An 18333-nucleotide genomic window follows, 5' to 3' on the forward strand; every position below is an offset into this window, starting at 1 on the left:
CACTGTCTTTGGTGAATAAACTGAGTCAAGTCACTGCATCATTTATGTGAAGTCAAGACAAGTGATTGAAAGGAACTGAGTCCAACTTAAATCCAAGTCAATTGACTCAATTAACCTTCATAGCAGGAGGTTGGACCCTTGTGGTCTCTTCCAATCCTATGATTCTATGTAAACCTGCTTTAGAATAATCTGTGTTTTGAAATGCTGGATGCATCAGCTAATATTCAAGGTGCTTGAATATTCTTGTGTTCCTACCTTTGTCAATCAATTTATTCATAAAAGTCAAATACCAAACTCTTTTCAATCAGGTATAAAGTAATCATGTTTTTCCAATGCTGTGTCAATTCTAATCTGGCTGTTAAACAAACTAATGTTTTAATTTTAAGAGTAGGGAAAGTAAACCAATTTCTGAAGATGCTCTAATACTTTGGTTTGTGATCCTACATTTGTGGACGCTTCTGTGGAGGACTTTGGGCCATAAAGAAATCTTCATAAGAACTTCTCTACTCATTTATATTCTACTACATGTATCTTCTTAATTTATGTTTTTTGTACTGTGACACACTATCTGCTACATTTTGGGCGTTTATTGTGAAAAGTCTTCCCCAGTGCTTGCACAAGTGTTCAAGAAGAACACCACCACATCTTTTACCATTCACAGTGTTTTTGATGTAAGCCAAAGTGATCTTCAGTTTTTAAAAAGATGAAATCATGACAACCTTCAGAGCAAATAATCACATAAATAGTCTGCAAGATCCAATATTAAATTATTGTGTCTTTATTAAGTACAGGAGTCAGAAAATTTGCTTCTCTTAAAAACATCAAGGATGGACACTCAAATTAAATAGTCAGCCAGATTGAATCTGCCAACTTGAAAAGAGTTATACAGGAGGACAAATGAGGATTGAGACTATAAAGTTTTTGTGTGTAATCCATCATCCCACAGCTGCCATGGACATTAAATTTGTTTGCTGTATAACTAATGACCCACTAAAGAAAAGACACAGAGGAAGGGTATGGTGGAATGCTGGTTTCATTCAAGTGAAACCTTTTCAGGTAGCATCTAGCTCCATTTATACAAAGCTATAACATATCTAGAAGAGCAGAAAATGTTGTATTATTAGAGGTTCCCAGCTTGAAATTTCCACTAAATCAGAGCTGGTAAACAGGATCCCTGCAAAACAACAGATGGTGCTCACATAATTTGGATACTCTGATGAAATCATCCACTCATATGATCAGAGTAATACCCTTCCCAATTAATTCAAACTGAGCAAAGGACAACAGGCAGTGATCCTAATGATCAGAACTTGTGCAAAGGACTTCCTTTTAAAAAACCAAAGATAGCTTCAGCTCTGCTTTTATTATCTATTATACAAAACTACATTGACTAGTGCTTTAAATCATTCGCAAAATTGCACACAGCCAGCTAACAAAGACTTCCTTTGTAGGAGGAAAAGCAGATGGGTGGAAAGAGCTAGAAATCATATCCATTGCCATTTTAGAAATAATATGCTGTATGTGTAATCCAATTGGAAGACTCTTCCTTGGAACGTTTGGCTGAACTGTGGGAAGTAAAAATAGACTTGTATGCTTCTGACTTCTCAATGTTTGCAATGGACCGCTTCGGGGCCCCGGATGCATTTTTGCTTTCTTTTCCAGATGAAGACGACACACTTTCATTGGCTGCTGTATGACAAAGGAAACAGACATCACATTTCAACTCCTTTGACAAAACTGGATGTAAAAACACAGATACACAAAAATAACACCAGCTAAATCACACCCACATTACATTTTAGGCATTTTAAATTGGTCTTTTTTGTCCCAACATTTATATGTTAAGCACAGGATAATTTTGAGCTCTTCGAAAATCATGTAAAAATTTGAAATGTGTTCTCTTTTTATTTCTTATTACTGTAATCCTATATGTGGAGACAAAGTATTGCTTTGAGAGAGTTTTGTAAGAAGTCCCCAAAGTTTTTTAAAAGGCTCTATGTAGCTGTGCAATTCTTGACAGAGGATACCTCCAAGAAGGTATTGAACCCTGGAAATTAGGAAGTTATGCAGCAACCAAGGAAACATTTAGGCAGGAAAAATAAAATGGACAAATATAGGATAGGTGATAACTGGCTTGACAATAGTACATGTCCAAAAGATCTTGAGGATTTAGTAGGCCACAAGATGAAGATGAGTCAGCTCATGTGATATGACAGTCAAAAAAACTGATGCAATTCTGAGTGGCATCAACAGGAATACAGTGTCCAGATTGAGAGAAGTAATATGGGATAATCACCCCAATCTGTAAATAAATAAAAAAAAACCCCAAAAGCCAAATCTTTTTGCCATCAGCCTCCCGCTTCTGCCTTCAACGTGATAGCAGAAGTACTGCTGCTCATTCATCTCTCAGATCCTCAGTCTCTCTCCAGCTTCACATCTCATAAGCAACACAAGTAGCAAACGAATGGGACACAAGGCTGAAGAGAGATGGAAGGATTCTAGTCCACATGAACCAAGTCCAGAGGAGCTCCTCAATCCAGATAAAACAGTTTCAAATTCTGGTTTGAAATCTTACTGAAATCAGATTAATGTTAACCATGGTAAATACCTAACACAGTATTTAATTGTGGTTAAAGGCAGCAGGGAAACTCAGAGTGCATTCACATTCAGCAGGGAGCAGATTAAGCATCTGCAATACCATTCAGAACTCTCATAATTCAAATAAGAGATGAGCCAAATTATGGTTCTACCTGCTCAAAGCAGAATTCTGGATGAACATTTTGATGAAAGTGGTCACCAAAAAGGATTATTCACAATATTAATGCAATGCTTATTGAACTGCATTGGAAAGTTTTACACTAACCTGTACTCTTGCAGAAAGCAATGCTTCTCTTTTCCCCAGATTTAATGACTGTGGCTTCTTTTTCAGTACTCACTTGAGATATGGGTGACTCTTTTAAAAGAGAGAGAGAGGAAGAGAGAGAGAGGAAGAAAGAGCAATGTTTAGTACAGAATACTAGGAATCTAAAATATGGACCCTGTTAATATCATCAGCTAAACATTTCTTCAACAGAATAGTACTGCAAATCAAAACAAATGAATAAAATACCCAGATTCAGTTTACTGCTAAAGTGAAAAATTGACTGACACATAAGCCATTGTAAGCAAAAAGGAAACTGCATTTAGTTGTCTCAGTGTGTTCTTCATATTTCCTGAGATGTACTGTGACTTCATGACATGCCAAGTTCTCCCCCTCTCCACCTTCAGAATAGCCATAGATATGGAACAGGGGTAGGAAAATCTATGGCACCAATACACAGCTTCTTTTAACTCTCTACTAAGTGTTACAGTGATGGGGAGAAAGGAGATGAAATAATATTGAATCAGAAGTTGTATGTTTTGTTCTAAACGCAACTGAAAATTTATAGGGTCCTGCAGAGCCCTGGTGGCGCAGTGGTTAAATGCCTGTACTGCAGCCATTCACTCAAAACCACAAGGTTGTGAGTTCAAGACCAGCAAAAGGGCCCAAGCTCGACTCAGGCTTGCATCCTTCCGAGGTCGCTAAAATGAGTACCCAGACTGTTGGGGGCAAATTAGCTTACTTGCTAATTAGCTTACTTGCTGTTCACCGCTATGATCTTTGGAATAGCGGTATACAAATAAAACAAATTATTAATTATTATTATCCCAAATATGTTTCCCTCCCTTGGACACTAGATATAAAGCCTCATCTTTTTCATTTTTTGGTTCTTGTGGTAGATTATATTGGAAAGACAAGTGAATGGGAACATGTAACTCCGAGTGGACAGTTCTAATACAAGGGATTATAGCTGCCTTCTGAGCACCCACTTATGTACCTAAACACAGCATTTTTAAACGACCAATGGTTTTAAAACCTTTGTGTTGGTAAAAGCATCCAGAGAAGCTTGTGCTGCTGGGCTGGGAGAAGAACAGCATACTAAATTTAGAATGATAGAATCACAGAATCATAGAGTGGGAAGAGGCCACAAGGGCCATCCAGTCCAACCCCCTGCCATGCAGGAACTCACAATCAAAGGACTCCTGACAGATGGCCATCCAGCCCGTTTAAAGACCTCCGAGGAAGGAGACTCCACCACTCTCTGAGGAAGTGCGTTCCACTGTCAAACAGCTCTTACTGTCAGGAAGTTCCTCCTAATGTTTAGGTAGAATTTAGGGGTTTAAGTGGAATGGAAGAGCCACCTAGAAGTGACAGGAGAAGTAATGCAAAGTGCTTTGGCCTTGTACGTTTTGTTTTTGCTCAAAGTGGGTGATAAATGCTCTTATTTTTGTGTGTATGACAGTGGAGTACAGAGTTTCTCCAATTATTTCAGATGCGTGCGCGCGCACACACAGCCTTAAAAAACTCTTCATACTCTTTATGAAGACCTTTTGTTGTATCTGCACATGACCATGACCTTACCTGCAATAGCTTCAGACTTCACAACAGTCTCTGCTGCCTTAGATTTCTTGGATTTCTGAAACAAGTGAGACAAAATGGTGATTATTTCAGGAATTCTGCATAAGAAAACAAGATGTTTTAAATGTGACATGTGGAAAAGGTCCTTGACAGTGAGAATAAAAGGACTTACATTCACATAATAAAATCAAGATCATCTTGCTGCCATAACCAATATATATCTTAAGGTGCATCTCATCCTATGTACACCTCCTGAGACAAAGAGATACAGTAAAGCAAAGGAGATTCTCCTTCAAGTTCCTCTGGTGTCTTGAGATCATATGTGAGGACAAGGATGAGGGCATTCTGTATGGTGGCTGCTTGGAATTATCTTTTTGGAGAACCTTTGCTGACTAGGTCTCTCAAGGACCTTTGAAATGCTGATTAAAATCTTATCTGAGATCTAAGAAACTGACTGTCAGTATCTGAAGTTTCAGCATAACTGAAACTCCGCAGGCATGGATTTAAACAAGAAATTTGGATGGAAAATGTCTAGAAGCTCTAGGTAGAGGATACAGGCATAAAGGAACCAGTTACAGTGGGCCCTCTCCTTACACCTCGCCACATAAGGAAAAATCCACCTATGCTTGAGCCCCATATGAAATAATGTCAGTAATAATATTAATGTCAGTAATAATATCAATAATAATATCACCACCACCATCACAATCATCATCCTGCTCCTAAACAGGACAGTACAGGACAGAGACAGCTGGATCTCAAGCCAAGTTACTTTTCTGTTGCTAATAAGAGTTGAGATTGTATTACCTGTCTATTATTGTTCTTTCCCCCTAGTCCGCACATGGCCAATAAGTGGAGTGGTCTCTGTGAAATACCTTAATACCATCTTCACTGATATCTCAGGCAGAACGTAGGCCTATTCTGCTGATGTATGATTTTTAACATCTTTTCCTGATGAAGAAGCCAATGAAGCTTCTAAAGCTTCATAATGTATTTTATGTTTTGACGTTGGCCCCAATAAAGGTATCACTACTTGTGGATTTTGTCGTACGGCAACACAACTACCACAAATATATTTTGGCCCTAGACTGAGAGTTTATGTTTTGAGATGAACTACCAGTAAATAAATATATAAAGTCAAATACCTTGTTGCAAAAATAAAAATATACACAAAAATATACTACATAAAGCTACGTGTGAGAGAGGGATCACATAGCTGATGTTCTCCCTATCACACCCACCAGGTGGCAATAAAGGGCTTCTCTAATACCCACAGAATGTAGGACTGAACAGAGCAAAGAACAGGATCTTCTTTCACATCCTTCCCTTCTGCTGCTTCTTTTCATCCAACAGATTATTGAGATTTAGAAGGACATAATTAATTTGGAAGAGATAGGATGGGCAGTCACTTGGAACCATGTCAGTTTCAAGCAGAAGGCTGCTTCTTTGATTGTGTATCCTGACCTCTATTTTAAAACACTAAATTTTCATGTTATTTTCCTGACACTGCAACCCAGATTTCCAGTCATTTGTTGGCCTCATCCCTAGAGACATTCTCAAAAGTGAGTGGAAAAATATAGTGCACTGCAAAGAAAAAAAGAATGCATGTGAGAAAGAGAGTGGTGTGTGTGTGTGTGTGTCATAGCACCAGAGGTTTAGGAAATATTATTGTAGGAAGAAACCATGACACCTCCTATATTAAATAATACTAGGATTCAGGAAGCCTGTTCAAGTTCTAACTTGTCAAATGGACACAGACCATGATATAGTGCATCTTAATCTTCAGTTATAATCCCTTCTTTGTGTAGTCTGAGGCAGGCAGTAAAACTAGGACAGTTACAGATACAGATGAGATGAAATGAAGTTGATTTTGGTGTTCATAGATTTTGTAAGGCTACTGTATACATTCTTACCAACAAAATATACACCAGTACCATTTGCCTTTCCTCTCCTTTGCTTGGACAGAGTAATATAGCATCCTGCCCTGCCTGTGTGTCATTTCAGTAAAAAAATGTCTTCCAGTGCAATTCATTTGGTGAATGGGAACATAACACTTCAGAAGCAAAACTAATAAATTAGCAATACCGAAGAGCTCAGTAGTGCTATACTGTATGCTTGGGTGCCATCCAGCTTCCAGCATGAAAGCTATCTTTATAGCAGTTTTCAACATGAATGTGAACTGCAGAAGCTCACAAATTATTAAGTTTCATTTCCAAGAGGAAGCCAGATGCAAAACTGGAAAGAGGCCTTGATGATGCAGTTGCTAGGGAATCTGTTATTGCAAGTCATTTCACCATACCAGCAAAAGTATGAGATGCTAATTTAAAAAGTGAAACTGTCATCCTCATTCAGCACACTGAGGCCCCAAAAACCATGAAAAAAATGGAGTGGAGAGTTGAGTAGGTGGTGGAATGTCTACGATATATAATTCCTTCCTTTGCATTATGTGCTTTGGAATGCCTGAAAATGTTTCAGATCCTTCTATTTGGACCAGAATTGTTTGGTAGGTAGCTAGATTTCGCTTTAGATGGAGTGGTTTTACAGCAGTCTTCACCAACCTAGTGCTATTCTAGACCCATGATCCTTCACAAGTGGGCATATAGAATGGATTGGATGAAAGTGGCAGTCTAGAACATCTAGCATAGAACATGTCTGCACAAAATATTGTTTCACTCTACGAATCACAGACTCATCTTTTTACATTTTTCTGGAATGTCCTATATTTTACAGTGACTTGTCCTCCTTTGTGGATAGGACATCTGGTCACTCTGCTCTAAGGCTGTGTTTCATGCATGAGTTCTCAGTTGCCTGGAAAGAGTTCATGTCAAGAGTTCATCAGGGTCAATAAGGTCATCACCATTATGAATACCAACTAGTAGAACTTCATATATGTCACCATTTATACCATTGCAAGATAACAGAAGTCACATGCCAGATGCTTTTGGACTAAGAACTACTCAGTATTATCTATGCACACCGTCTTCACTCCAAGTAATGGCAAAACACTCAATCAGTCTTGGCAGTCTTTTACCAAATACAACACTTAGGATCTGGTATTCTTCCAGGGCATTCAATACAAAAATAAGTAGTTGTGGACACTCTGTTCAACAAAACAGAAAAGTCATCCATTATATATTTTTAAAAATGTATATTGAGAAGTATATAACAGTAAATACCATTATATAAAGTATCTGGCTCAATTAAAAATTGTTTAACTGAAAAAAATTCAAAGACATAGCAATGTTAGTCTGTAGGATCAGTATGTAGAGAGATCCTGCAGCAATTTGAGGCTAACTGAAAGAAATAAATTGGCAGCATGAGCTTTCGTAGACTTGAGTCTACTTCCTCAGATGCATTTAAAAAAATGTTTCATTCAACCTGCCTTAATGCTCCTCGGCCAAAAACAAAGCTTTAAGCCAGAGACTTGGCTTGAGAGGCATCTCCTGAAGACAAGTGTGGTGGACTAGAGGGTCAATGGAATACAGGAAAGTACCTTACACTGAGTCAGACCACTGGTCAATGCAGTCTAGTATTGTCAATTCTGACTGGCAGCAGTTTTTCACATTCAGGCAGGATTCCTTCTTAGCTCTATCTGGAGATTGACAGTATTCCCTAGAGAAGTGCTTCTCAACCTTTGTTGGGCCGTGACCCCCTTGCATCCGTAAGTCCCGCCCTTTTTTCAGCCGGCGGCCTCCATGATTGGTTGAGAAGCCAGGAAGGGGTGGGACTACCAGCCACCTACAAGCCCCAGCGGCCAGAAGTCCCGGCCCTTCCCAGTCTCCCAACCAATCAGGGAGGCCGCCAGCTGGAAGAAGGGTGAGGCTTCTTGCCGCAAAGGCTGCTGGAAGCCCCAACGCAATTGTGGTGGCGGCAGGCCAGAGGAGGCCTGGCCACCCTGGGGGAGAAGGAGGAGGGGCGAGCCCCAACCTGACGACCCCCAAGAAAGGGTCGTTTGACCCCCAAAGGGATCGCGACCGACAGGTTGGGAACCACTGCCCTAGAGGTTTTTCATTCAAGTATTATCCAGATCTGACCCCACTTAACTTCCAAAGTCAATCAAGATATGGTTGTTTGTGGAAGTATAGTAATAACCTTGGAATGCTGCAGCTAGTCTATTTCTGCATTTGTAAAAAAGACTGATGGGCTCTGATATCATGCAAATGTGATTGTTCAGTTGGATTGTGTATGCATATGGATGTACTTACATGCGTATATATGCTTAAGACTAGTGAACAGGGGATCTGCACCACAGATGAATCTGTTCCATGTTTGTGTAGTCAGCATGTAGAGTAGACCCTTGTTATACACTGGGGTTTGGTTCCAAGATCCCCCATGTATAACAAAATCCATGTATGCTCAAGTCCCATAAAATATAATAACATAGCAAAATGGTGTCCCTTATAAAAAATGGAAAATCAAGGTTTGATATTTGAAATTTATACTTTTTTCTTAATATTTTCAAACCGTGGATGCTTGAATCCGTGTATAAAAATCCGTGTATAAGAAGGGCTGACTGTAGTTTGAAACACCTTGGATTGTTTTAGATTATACCGCTGACCTTCACACCGAGAGAAATGTTTACAGCTCTGCTTAATAGCAACTAACTGAAGTAGCAGCAGATTTGAAAGGCTAGACGAATGTGTTCATTCTTTCATTGACAACATTTGTTAATGGGTCTCTTTTGGGAGAAAGGCAGCATACAAATGAATGAATGAATGAATGAGTATCAGTAAATAAATTTGTTAGAGGTTCATATTTCCAATTGGCAGAGGAAACAAACCTTTCCATGTAAAATATTTTTTTTCTAAATTAGTGGAAGTAAGCACCAATTCTGTTAATGAATACTGTGGTTTGGAGAAAAACTTTTCCCGCTTTCTTGTTGTCCCTCAGTTCCAAACAAATAGCTTAACTGTGAACTCATAATGACAAAATATATTGGGGAAATTTATTGGCTGGAATCCAATGATCTGCAAATATATATCAGGATGCAGCCAATAAACTGTATTTTGTCTTTGCATTTCTTAAACAGGAGACCCCTGGGCACCACTAGCATATGAACATAAAGTTGCATAAAGTGAAAAGGCTTTCAAGAATCTTGTCATATGAAGGTCAAGAATTCTACAGACACATAAAGCCTTTTAGGCAGGCACACAGGAACTCATGGGATCTTGGTCACCACTCTGAAAGTTGAAAAAATGACAGTGACTGTTTCTGAATTTTGGTGCCATAATTTACACTGGATTAGTGTGGTGCAATAGTTTGAATTTTGGACTAGGAGTCTATGAGACTAGGGACTGAATCCTCACTCAGTCATGGAAATCATGGAGAAGTGGAGATGGGTGATCTTGGACAAATCTCACTCTCCAACTCTTTGAGGAAGGCAATAACAAACCATCTCTGAATATGTTGTGGTGGAAATTCCTTGTTGAAATAAAAAGCCATAGAAACATGGAGTCACTTTGGTTAAAGAAAAATAGGTTTTTAAAATAGAGGCTAGGAGTTTAGAAAAAAATTAGAGCAAAGGAGTAAAAAGAGCATCATGACCTGTAAGAAGCTAGCACCAACAAAATTAGACATAATACAGTGGAACCTCGGGATACGAAATACCCGGGTTACGAATTTTTCGGGACCCGAAAAAATCCAATTGGAAATTATTGATCCGGGTTACGAACGTTTTTTCGGGTCCCGAAAAAACTTTTGGTGCTTTTTGCCGCGATTTTACACCAAATCGCGGCTTTTCCCCATTAGCGGCTATGGGGATTCGGCTTGCGAAAGCCGTTCGGGTTACGAAAGCGGCCGCGGAACGGATTACTTTCGTAACCCGAGGCTCCACTGTATACACAATTTAAGATAAGGATACATTGTTGATGTTCAGAAGCAAGGTTAGAAGGAAAGCTACTAAATTCCTAAAGGAGGGGGTAAGGAGTGATGATGCAGTTTTAATGTATGCATGTATTTCTGTTCTGATTGTAAGAATTCTGTATGTTTGAATTGTAATTAGCCAATCAGGTGTATTGAAGAAGCTTCTTTGTCTTCAATAATATAAAAAGCTATTTTGTCTTGTTCGGGATCTCAGCTTTTTGGAACTTGAATTCCACTGAGTTCAATGTTTTCCTTTGTCAACAACTGGAAATAAACTTATGGATTTTAAATTTACTAGGTCCTCTTGTCAATTCTTTGCTATGCCAGGCCTAGAACTTTAAGTTTCCTGAAATTTCTGTTACAATGTATTGTCAAGAAAACACTGCAAGAAGGTCACCATAAATAAACTTCAAGGCACATAAAGTCAACAGCCACCTACAACTTTCTGCTTGGCCTATATTCTATCTTCATAGGTGCAAATAACTCAAGACAATGTGCTCACACAAATATCTTACCTTCTCCAATTTACTTTTTTGCCTTCTCTCTTCCATTCGTTTCTTCAGCACTTCCACATCCTCTTTAGTGCCATTAAGTACAATCACATCATTCTCTTTAAAAGGGATTCCACACTTTAATGAGAAAAAAGGAAAAGCAAACAAGACATCATCATCATCATCATCATCATCATCATCATCATCATCATCATCATCATCATCTCCTCCTCCTCCTCCTCCTCCTCCATTATTGTTTTATTTAAACCTTCCTTTTTTTTTAGCCCTGGAACAGGTACAGATGAGCTGTCTTCACCATGTACATGAAATATTATAATGCACTGATCATTCATTAGACATGGAGAGTGCAACTTACATTACTCATGTTAGGAGTGTTTGTTTGACCACAGAATAAAAATACATCAGATTCAAATGTGCATTTTGGATCTCTTTGTCAATTCTGAAACAACTTGCTGGGCCATTAATTTGTTGCAGAAACTACTATTTTCCTTTATTCACAAACAACCAAGGTATTTGCAAAGACATATGCAGGGCTGAGGTTCAAGCTACTTTCACTTAGATGCTAATAAAATAAATGTGAAAGTCCCACCGATTTCAATGCAACCCTAAGTGCAACTCACAGGATCTAACCCACAAGACTCCAGAAAAAATCAGTAGCACTTAAGTTATATTTAAGTTGACTGGAAATAAATTAGTTACTGCTAACTTCTGCTGTTGATTTCAATGAGATTCAGATGTGACTGACTTTTTGTGGATTGGGTTCATATGTTCTATTAATCCAATAATGATTTTATTTTTTTAGCCTAATGTTCTTATATACCCCAAAGAATCTAAGTTTTTGTAGTCTATGGCTCCATCAGGGAGCACAAGGTGTTCACATGATACAATATCCCACTATACCCACAATACTCCTATAAATTAAGTTAGATTGAGAAAATCGTGGCTTCTTTATTGGTCAACTTAATAAGCCAAGGTCCTGTTTGCTATGCCATATAATTTCTTAATTAGAATAATGTACTTTGAACCACAAGATGGCAAATTCCTCTGTTCTTTCAGTTTATTTCATGTTATCTATATTTAGATCTCCACCACTCCTAAAGGCAAAAAAACAACCCCACAGTAATTTTCTTGTTTAATTTTGTTCTAAACCTATGAAGAGGCAAACTATACAATGTACATGCAATATGTTTCTATTTTAAAGGACAACACACTTGACCTGTAAAAATCAGAATAAAATTTGCTTAGCTATCAACCATTCAGAACTATAAACAAAAACTATACAAATTAGAACTGATAAAACAACATAGATGCTGACAGCCTGTTGTGGTGCTTATAACCGAATAAAATTGCACAGAAGTGAACTGTGGATCCCAGTGTTGATAGCGTTTTTCAATAATGACTATTTCATGGCATTTCATATCTACAGGACTAGCTAATATCATTGTTTGCTAACAGCTCTCCCAACTTATCTGGTATCTATTTGAGAGAAGTATAAAGAATTCTGAATCCATTTCATTTATCTTGATTTTGTGTGCAAATCTACCACCTAAGCAACAAGCAACTGTACTTTCAGAAAGCCGCTGTGCTTGCAGCAGCAGCATCATTCCTTACTGCAACACACACATACACACACACTTAATTTTTCCGTGAGCTGCTGCCTTGGGTTCCACTCCAGAGGAAAAGTGGCATAAAATTAATAAATAAAAATACATTTGTTCCAAAAAGCAGTTTTTGGTCCTTAAACTGAGAACACATCACTTCAACTAGTTTTTCATTATTTGCTTGGTAATCAGCTCTCTGACCAAAATGAGAAGCTTTTATTTACAAAAAATATTAAAAGAATGGCAGATTTCAGTCTTTTCTAGCTCCCTCATCATCATTTGCAATTATACATTTATATTACTGTAGAAGAGAAAAAAACTTGAGATCACCCAACAGAATCCACAGGAAAAAAGGGAGTCACTTTTCCAAGCCCTCAATGGATGGCTGTTTTTATTCTGGAAAAGCCCAATGCATTTTGGCCTACATATATTTCAGTAGCCTGGTCTTCAGGGGCAACATAAAAACCTAAATACAAATGTAAGTTGAAAATTAAAAGGACAATACATAATTGTATAATACATATAATATATAATACTAGATTGGTCCACCTATGATTGCTGATAGTGTCTATCCTATCCGAAAGTGGTTCATGAAGCCCTACCAAGGAACGGTTACTCCAAGGCAGGCTCTGTTCAAAAATTTCTCAATTGGGCTAGAAACATGATGGCGAGAGCATTTGGAAGGCAAAAGCCTCCTTGGTGGTGTCTTATAGCCTCCTTGGAGGTTGCTGAGGAAAATGTTCCCTCTATAATTACATCATGTGTGATTCTTCACAACATTTTTGAAACTAAGGGTGAAGTGTTGCAGGACTGCAACCAGTATGCTCAGTCATACATTCTTGACACTTTCGATGCCCCACTGATCAACAATGAGGACTTTTTTAAAAAAGGAAGGTGAAATGGTGAGGGATGTCCTTCTTGATTTCTTTTGGCAGCAAGCAAGGAGAAATTGTAATATGATATTATTCTTTTTCTTCCACCTTTTATTATGATGCATACAGTATGTACTGTTTAGTAAAAGCTGCACTGTAATTCCTTGATGACTATTGCTAATCTGTACTTTTAAAAAAATGCATATGTAATGCTTATGAAAAGTACTGTTTAACAGCTAATATGTAATTCTGTCATATTAGTTCTTTCGTTGCAAATTAAATAAAATCTTTTACACAACCTGTGTCTGTATAACTTAACAACCCATAGTATTTTTTGCAGGAAACACAGGAAAGCATTACTGGGTATTAGAAGAAAGATACAATGTTTCCTACACTACTCATGCTGCAAGGTTCAAGAAATGCAGCAATTGAAACAACTCAAACATCAAGGTACTGCCAGGTAATGTCAATGTAAATCACATTCAATCAACTCTCATTTATTCACTGTTTTCTTTACAGTACTGTCTCATATTCCATGCTCAGTAATTGTGCATAGTGGCTATTGTGTGGTGACGGTGGTGGGATGCTACAGCAGTGCATACCTTTCATTATTTCTTTTTAAAAAATCCTCTTTTTGCGAATGCAAAAAGATGTGTTTGTGAACCTTTGTTGGGAACCTTTGTTGGGAAGATATTTACTCTCCCCAAAATGGCTATGCGTTGTCTACCACCTTCACCCAACTTGTTCTGTCAATAAAGTTCATATTACTAGTGTCCCAAAGTTTCTAAATGGGTGGAAATATTTTGAAAGTTATAAAACGATCACTGGACTGGTCAGGTTGTTTCTTGTCCTATACAGGCAAAACTGTTGATATATAAGTGCATACATACGGCTTCTTTGGTCATTGCAGGACAATGTCAATGCAGGTTGGTTACTGGCACACCTAGATCTGCCCACATTACACCAGTTTTAAAATCCCTTCACTGGTTGCCTATTAGCTTCCAGGCAAGATACATGGTGTTGGTTTTAACCTTCAAAGCCCTACATGGCTTGTGTCCTGACTTCTTGCGGGAGTGCCTTCTCCCATATAATCCACCCCACACTCTTCGTTCCACTGGGAAGAATCTGCTCCGACCTAAGAGGACTAGACTTACTGCAGTGGCCCAGAGATCCTTTTCATCAGCTGCTACTAGACTCTGGAATGACTTGCTGGACAAGATCCGTCAGATTACCACCTTGGATACCTTCAAGAAGGGTATTAAGACAGATCTCTTCCGGCAGGCCTTTCCAGACTAGAACACCCTTGCTGCCCTGCCTCCCCCGCTTTCCCTTTTCATCTACCATCTCTTATCTTTATATAATAAATAATAAATAAAAGCTTTATTTGTATACCGCTTTTCCTTCTTGATCAAAGCGTTTCACAATATGGCAGTTGTGTGAACATATGTCACAATACAAAACAATAGATTACAAAAATACATTACATCTACGATTACATCAACAATTAGATAAAATCTAATACATTATACAACAATTTAAAAACAATTGACTGAATTAGACATCCTGATCTTCCTTAGGGTATTCTATCTTTAGAGAGAATCAGGGGGGTATGCTATCTGAAAAAGATAAGTTTTCAATGCCTTCTTGAAGGCTTCGAGTGTGGGACAAAGTCTAATCTTTTCAGGAAGAGCATTCCAATGAGCGGGGGCTGTCGCCGTATAGGCTCTCTGCTGGGTCGCTACTAATCTTACCCTAGGGTATTCAAGTAGATATGTTCCCGATGTTCTGAGGGTGCGAGGCGGATTATGTAGAGAGAGGCGCTCCCTCAAGTAACTCAGGCCCAAGCCATGTAGGGCTTTATAGGTAACAACCAACACTTTGTATTGCGCCCAGAAGCGAATAGGCAGCCAATGGAGAGATTTTAATATAGGTGTTATATGGTCCGATCTTGGGGAACCCTTGACCAATCTGGCTGCAGCATTCTGAACTAACTGAAGCTTCCGAACCTGGTACAAAGGTAGCCCCATGTAGAGTGCATTACAGAAATCCAAGCAAGAGGTTACAAGTGCATGTACTATAGTTTCAAGGTCCTTTTGATCCAGACAGGGACGCAGTTGCCGTATCAGCTGAAGCTGATACCAGGCACTCCTGGCCATCACATCTACTTGAGATGATAACTGTAGAGATGAATCCAGGAGTACTCCCAAACTGCGAACTTTATCCTTAAGGGGAAGCATAACCCCATCAAGGATAGGATGGCAAATTTCCCTATCTGGACTTGGGGTACCTATCACAAGTACCTCTGTTTTCTCTGGATTCAGCTTGAGTTTGTTTTTCCTCATCCAGCTCATTACTGACCTCAGGCAGGCATCCAGAGGGGAGGTGCCATCCTTAGTCACTTAGTCGGAGACATGGAAAGATAGATCTGGGTGTCATCAGTGTACTGATAACACCATGCTTCATGCTTCCGGATGATCTCTCCCAGCGGCTTGATGTAAATGTTAAATAGCGTGGGGGATAGAATGGCGCCTTGAGGAATGCCAGATGTCAACTCCCTTTTACGGGAGGAGCTATCCCCAGCCTCACCGGCTGGAACCTTCCCGAGAGGTAAGACCGGAACCACTGAAGCACAGTGCCCCCGATACCCAATTCTCTCAGGCGTTCCAGAAGGATACCATGGTCGATGGTATCGAAGGCCGCTGAGATGTCCAAAAGCACTAACAGGGTCACATTTCCCCTGCCTATGCCTAGATGGAGATCATCGACTAAGGCGACTACAAGTGGCTTGGGATGCACATAAAGTGGTAATAAGAGGGTGGATGATAAAGAAGGCTTTGGAAATTTAAAAAAAGAGACAAGAAAAATTAGAAAAAATAAATAATGAATTAAAGGAAAGGGAAGACGTCCTCAAACCCCCCCCCCCCAAAAAAAATCAACAAATTATTCAAGAGGTAAAATATCTACAAAAACAAGTTTCGATATTACTAGTGGAAGAAATGGGGAATAAAATTATAAAAAGTGCCAGGAATTTATTTAAAAACCACTACTACAAATTATGAATGAAGTGATGACCGAAAAGATCCCACAAACATGGACACAATCTGAGATAACCTTAATTCCAAAGGAAGGGAAAGACTTAACGCAAAGTAATAATTATAGACCTATAGCTCTCCTAAACACTGACTATAAATTATTTGTTTCCATATTGGCCGAAAGATTAAAAATATTTTAAAAAGTACCTGCTCATTAGATTAATGAAGATCAATCAGGCTTTCTCCCAAATAGGATGATTAAAAATAATATAAGAAATGTGATTAACCTGATTGAAATCCACAAGAAAAATATACATAAAAAATTGGCTTTGATTTTCATAGATGCAGGGAAGGCGTTTGATAATGTATACTGGCAATTTAAGTGTGAATTATTAAAAAAAATAGAAGTTGGAAATAGATTTCAAACTTGGGTAGAAGCAATATACACAAAGCAAGAAGCGAGAATCTGGATAAATGGAGAGATAACAGATATATGTGAAATTTATAGAAGTGTGAGACAGGGTTGCCCATTATCCCCGTTATTGTTTATATTGGTGATGGAAATTTTGTTAAATAATATTAGAGAAAATCATTTAATCGAGGGATTTAAATTGAAAATGGAAGAATACAAATTGAGAGCCTATGCTGATGATTTAATTCTAACAATAACCAATCCAGGGGAGTGTCATGAAATTATGATGCAAACATTTGAGGAATTTGGCAAGGTGGTGGAATATAAAATTAATAAGGAAAAAACGGCAGTATTAACAATGAATATGGATAAGGAAGAGGTAAATTTATTGAAGGAAAAAACTGGATTTCAGACAAAAAAATGGTAAGATACCTGGGTATTTTTGATGCGACTTGTAAATAACACATCATCAAGACTTCATACTAAGCATGTAAGTAAGACCCTGTCTGTATGTCTTCTCCTACACTTCAAATCCTCATGTTTCCCTTTCTATGATTTATGATCAAATATCAAGTACAAGGAAATGGCAAAACAAGAACAGGTATAATATTCAGTTAAATTCTTCTTATCTAGGAAATATAATGCGCTGGATGGCATCTAAGCCACAGCTCTCCATGGTTTGCAAGATGATGAATTACACTGCAGTCCACAAAATATTTGTAAACATTTGTAAATCTTTGAAGATGGCAGAAGAATCTTGTTTGTTTAAGCTACCCCTTCTTGCTGAATATCTCACCCACCCATACACAGGATGGAGGGGAAGCAGAAAGACTGTAGACAGGAGCTGTGTCACATGCATGGATCAGATGTGGTAGATCAAATCACAACCTATGCATGCCCTAAAAACACATACAGTAACAAGCTTGATAGGATATTAACTGCACCACTGAATTCTTACAATAGCCTGTGACTAGGTTGTTACAAACTAATGTCCAGGAAATAAGAGAAAGACTATCAACAACTGCACCCCTTTGAAAGCTTAATTCAATTAGCCTGTTTCATGTTTCTCCTTCCCAATGGGGCAGGATGTTATGGTATAATTTATCTAAAATAGTAAGCGTGCAAGAGATGGATGTATTTTCATAATTATTTTTTCATTTAGAAGTGAACATGCTGCAATAAGAACCAGGAAGGTGCAGAAGCTGGCAGATAGACAGAAGCACATCAAACCAAACTTGTCTTTCACTTTAAATTAGCTTGTAGCAAAATAGGAAATTGTTGTTTTAAAAAACCCTCAGAACAAACCTTCTTGTTCCCTCAGGCCACACACATCTTTACAAACAGATATGTCTCAGGGTTGATCTCAGACTGTCTTTAGACAAAGATCTGCCCAAGTGACTGTTGAGGACAAGGCCATTCCAATGTAGAAAATGAAAAGCAACATCCCATTTTTGACAATGGGAAGAGCACTGTCACAGTTACACATGGAAAACAATTATCATTTTACTAATTTATAATACAAGGATTATATGACTTACAAAAATCTTAATAAGCAGTGATTTAGCATAATCCATCCAGGTTGAATATCCCTTATCTGGAATTCT

The 18333-nt window shown here is 38.4% G+C and overlaps 1 protein-coding gene across 1 annotated transcript in view; it reads right to left on the reverse strand.

The window, feature by feature from the left end:
- Positions 1 to 755: 755 nt before the first annotated feature.
- Positions 756 to 18333, reverse strand: part of RTF2 (replication termination factor 2) — an 84854-nt gene continuing 67276 nt past the window's right edge. Inside the window, exons 6-9 of the mRNA XM_089513783.1 lie at positions 10816 to 10929; positions 4442 to 4496; positions 2864 to 2953; positions 756 to 1689 (exon numbers count right to left, since the gene is read on the reverse strand). Coding sequence (XP_089369909.1) covers positions 1502 to 1689; positions 2864 to 2953; positions 4442 to 4496; positions 10816 to 10929 — 447 coding nt within the window. The 3' untranslated portion in view covers positions 756 to 1501. The remainder of the gene's footprint in view (positions 1690 to 2863; positions 2954 to 4441; positions 4497 to 10815; positions 10930 to 18333) is intronic.

This window comes from Sceloporus occidentalis, unplaced genomic scaffold (genome assembly GCF_023333645.1).
Source record: "Sceloporus occidentalis isolate IW3139 unplaced genomic scaffold, rSceOcc1.0.p SCAF_3, whole genome shotgun sequence".
Classification (NCBI taxonomy): domain Eukaryota; kingdom Metazoa; phylum Chordata; class Lepidosauria; order Squamata; family Phrynosomatidae; genus Sceloporus; species Sceloporus occidentalis.